General features: G+C 32.6%; 1 protein-coding gene across 1 annotated transcript; it reads left to right on the top strand.

The window, feature by feature from the left end:
• Positions 1–3871: 3871 nt before the first annotated feature.
• LOC128129055 (DNA topoisomerase 2-like) lies at positions 3872–4818 on the top strand. Its single transcript, XM_052767760.1, has 3 exons — positions 3872–3946; positions 4032–4227; positions 4691–4818. The coding sequence occupies exons 1-3, from the start codon at positions 3872–3874 to the stop codon at positions 4816–4818; spliced, it is 399 nt and encodes a 132-aa protein (XP_052623720.1).
• The last annotated feature ends 207 nt before the right edge of the window (positions 4819–5025 follow it).

Raw genomic sequence — 5025 nt, 5'->3', positions numbered from 1 at the left:
CTCTATCTCCAATAGATCTAGAAAGGCATAACCCACCTTGCCAACATTTTAAAGGACCAATCTATCATAAATATAAAAACATTGGTAAGTTAAGTAAATTTAAAACATTGGTAAGTTAAGTAAGATCCCATTTAAGTTGTACCATATGCAAGAACAATTTGACACTAGTCAAATGTGCTATCTATGGAACTCCAGGATAACAAATTTTCTACGATGTAACAATAAATAAACCTATTCAATTAGTGAAATAATGGATTTGTGTTAAAGGAGATTCACTTTAGCAATATTTTCAAGTTCTTCCACAACATGATCAAGTTCCTGCGCCAACATCATACGAATTGTTGTCATTAGTTTTTGGTTCTTCAACAGTTCAACTAGGATGAATTGTTGTTGATCACACCTCAGTTGTGTTATGGCTTAAACTACCTAGTAGCAATTTGGCATCACATGATTATTTGCAATGCATAAAAGCTCCATTTTCATAAATATTTGAGGGTTTATGTAGTTCAGTGATCTAAGAGTATTTGGTATCAAATGGATTTCACTATTACTTCAATAGACATCATTAGGATTAAGAGTTTTCTTTGCTTATCTACTGCACCTCATATGTTTCCATCACATTTGAAGGATTATAATGCTACATAGATCTATTAAAGATGTTGCAATATCTCTATATTGTTATGCATGAAATCAAGACATATGATCTTTTAATACTAGAAAACAAGAGTAGGGTATAAAGCTACATACCTGAGTTTGCAAGAGGTATCGCAAGGTGCTGCTGACTCAAAACCAAGCAGCCTTAGGCACTTATCAAGGACTGAACTGAGGATGCACATATGATAGGAAAAAAGATAAAAGTATAATTAAAAGGATTAATAAAAGCTATTCGGAATAATAATAAAAAAAGTCAAACCTATAGTGCTTTCCAAGTGGTTGATTTGAGACCTGAAAAGGACCCGAGTTAGAGCAACTCCACTTGATAATGTTGCAACAAAACACAACTCAACCTTTAAATTAGAATATAAATCAATGAAATTGTTTAGTTTCCTTTTAAATGATAAATTCTGATTTTTAGCTTTTGATAGTAAGGAAGCATAATTGACTCTTTTTATAACTCCCAACTTTTGCAACAAATATAAATCCCACCCAAACAACACAAAAACCATTAAATGGCAGTTTAGTAAATAACTTAAACCAACTTCATAAAAGGTCCAAAATGTAAAACTTTACATCTAACCAACTTTTCTTAACGCATCCTCAAACTGTTTATCATGTGGCCATGATGTCACCTACAATTATGTAATCAAATTAACTACATATTATCCAAATTATTTAGACATATTTCCATGAAATATATATATATATATATATATATATATATATATATATATATATATATATATATATATATATATATATATAATCTTTTTTACCTCAGTGACATAATGGTTGAAATGTGTCTCAATTCTTTCCATGATCATGTTGTACCTTTCACCAGATAACAATTTGAATACAGCTCCTGTCACATACATTATAAAGTATTTATATAGTCATTTATTACAACACTCTTGTGGCCATGTAGCTTCAAAGCTGGCCCGGACAACACCCGTTTTAGGATAATCCTCTTTCCAAAAAAATATATTAAAAAAACAATTACCTTTACGCCCAAATCACCCTGCTCTTCCGATTCAATGCAAGTACACTTCATGGTCAGGTTGAGATTGATGATCATGTCTTATAGGAAGATCATAATTAACCACCAAATTAACCTGATAAAAAAAGGGGGAAATACAATTATATAACAAAAAAGATAAAAGATAAAAGCAGGGGTAGAAATGTAAACATGTGCTTGATCAAACCCACGATCAAGTTCATTAACTAATAAGATCCTAAGATATAATGAGATTGTCATTTGATGATTTTCACCAAACACAAAAGAAAAATAAACACTCACATTCTCCAAGTACAATGTTCCCAGATGCATCCTTAGCATTTCTTTTCTCCACAACGTTCTATACAAAACAATATTACAAATTGTAAGTTGAGAAATGACATGCTATCTTTTTTTCCAAATTTTTATTCTATTTTCTAAAAACAATATACATTTTATTATTTATAATCTTATTTGTGTTTTGTACAGTAGACGAAAACTATAATTAAATTATGTATGGAGTAGAGTTATAAATTAGAAGTTAGAACTAACCCGATTTTATTTAGTCCAAAATTCATTGTTCTTCCTTTAAATTTTTAAAATTCATTTTTCTTTCCGGACTAAACCAACAACTCTAGACAGTGCTTCCCAGGCAGCCTATAATGTATTATATATAATATAAGATGAAGTTTTATATAAAAAATGATAATAAACAGTAAGATAAATAAAAGCCAAACTTAACATGGAAATAGAAGCAACTTGAGAAGTTCTTATATCAGATACTCAGTCCCTTCATCATCAATTACCAACACCACAGTTTCTGCAGCCTTCTTTGCAAGACTTTGGACCTCTTATATTACAAATAAAAGCCAACTTAGCATGGAAATAGAAGCAAATTTATCAAGATCACTATGGGAATGTGAATGTCACAACTTATAAGAATAGAGTCAAACCTGCTGGAGTGTTGTCTGTCCTGCATATCTGTTACTGAAAGGAAACAACAAGTAAGATCAAGATTAATATAAGAAATTTGAGGCTCTGTGATGGATTGCAAGAAAATGCTGAAATTCAGAACATTAAGAAGATTCTTGGACTCCAACATGGTAAAGAGTATGACAATGTCAAATCTTTGAGATATGGTCACTTGATGATAATGGCTGATCAGGTAATTTTCCAGATTCTTTACATAAAACATGTTGGAAATTCAAGAAATGCCATTTTATTGAAAAGATTCATTTTTTTGTAGGATCATGATGGATCACATATCAAAGGACAGTTGATCAACTTCTTGCACTCATTATGGCCATCTTTACTAAAAGTCCTTGAGTTTGTACTAGAGTTCACCACTCCAATTGTTAAGGCTACTCAAAAGAATAGTAACAATGTTATTTCCTTTTACAATATGCCTGAGTATGAGGCATGGAAGGAAAGTCTAGGGTGCAGAGTGAAGAATTTCAAAATAAAATACTATAAGGTTTGTTTCTTTGTTTTCTTTTTCAATACTATAATGCTTAAGTTAGAAAAAAACGAACTGTTGGCTAATAATTTGTTACATTTAGGGGTTGGTAACAAGTAATGGTAAAGAAGGAGCTGAGTATTTTGCTGATCTGGATAAGCATAAGAAGGATTTTGTTTGGGCTGATGATGAAGATGGTGAAGCTATAGAGTTGGCTTTTAGTAAGAAGAAGATTGAAGCTAGAAAGACATGGCTTAGAGCACTTCAGGTTTGTATCTTTTGCAGCTTTTAAATATAAATATAATTTTTATCACTTTGTTTATATATATTGCAAATCGTACATTCATTTCTCCCTATTATGGGATTATGCTTTGAAAATCTATCAAAGTATAGCTTTTTCTAACCATATACAAAAAAGGGAATAATTTTCATGCACAAACTCTAAAATTTACTGGATCTTTCAAAGCATGGCATCTTGATTTAGTCTTATTAGTAATCATAAAAAATCGTTTCTTGTGAAGTTTTTGTGTTTATTACAGTTTCTTTGAAGCATTTACCCCATTTAGTAATGATAATTTATTGATCTTCAAAGATCAATCCCATCAATGGTGGATGGGTTAAAACCGGGTCAAAGAAAGATTCTTTTTTATGCTTTCAAGAAACCCATTTTCCAAGAAGTAAAAGTCGCCTAATTCAGTGGATATGTCTCTGAACAATCAACATATCACCATGGTGAAGCAAGTCTTGTGGGGACCATCGTTGGCATGGCTCAAAACTTTGCTGGCAGCAATAACATCAACCTCCTTTACCCCAGTGGCCAATTTGGTACATGTCAAATGGTAAGTTAAATAAAATATAAAATATAAAAATATAAATTATTGTTCCTTTTTCTTTATCTTCATATTTAAAAATCTTTGTTTACAGGGTGGAAAAGATCATGCAAGTGGAAGATATATTTACACTAAGCTGACACCCATCCCACGTCATCTTTTTAACAAGGCAGATGAGCTTCTTCTCAACTACTTGAGTGAAGATGGACAATCCATTGAGCCTACATGGTATCTTCCAATTATACCCATGGTTTTGGTGAATGGAAGTGAAGGAATAAGGACAGGGTGGAGTATGTATGTATGTATGTATGTATGTATGTATGTATGCATGTATGTATGTATTTCAACATATCAATCAATTTAAAATAAAAAAATAAATAAATAAAACTTACCTTGCTTTCTCTAGTTGTACTATTGTTGTAGTACTTATATCCATCAGGCGACGTGTGCTCAGTCCAGTTACATTTCAAGGATGGCATGAGCGGAGCAAAATTAGGTTGCAATCTAGCAGCAACAACAGGTTGAAGATTCTGCTAAGATGTAATAAGTTGCAGTTGTTGTTGAAATTCACCTTTGTGCCATAGACAATACCACCACCAAAGAAAGGGTGAAAGCAAGCCACATTCACCTCGTCTCCCACAAGCTGAAAAATGAGCACCTATTTCACTGCAACAGCATACAATACAAACATCAACCCCCACCAAGCTCCTTATTTTTTATTTATTTAAAAAAAATGTTACCTGCAAAGGACAGATACAGTCCCAGCGCTTGCACTACCAAATGCAGAGAGTGCTAAAGCTGGATTCTTAGAATCACTGTTAAACTGGAAGTGGACAAGTCCCTTCGGGAACAGAAAGATGTCACCTTATTGTAGATTCTAAGTAAACAACTTATTAGTAGTGACGACAAACCCAACTTCTAAAGAACCCATGAGAACAAACAACAACTCCGAAGCTCGTGGATGGATGTGTGGTGGGTTGACTGTGCCATTAGGGAATTGGAGTACAACATATGAAATGCTTTGACCATTAAGAGCTGGAAATTCGGCCATGGTTGCTTTCAGAACCTTAAAAGCTATTGGAAATGGT

This window comes from Lactuca sativa, chromosome 9 (genome assembly GCF_002870075.4).
Source record: "Lactuca sativa cultivar Salinas chromosome 9, Lsat_Salinas_v11, whole genome shotgun sequence".
NCBI classification, from domain to species: Eukaryota; Viridiplantae; Streptophyta; class Magnoliopsida; order Asterales; family Asteraceae; genus Lactuca; species Lactuca sativa.
This window is presented reverse-complemented; position numbering and strand designations above follow the sequence as displayed.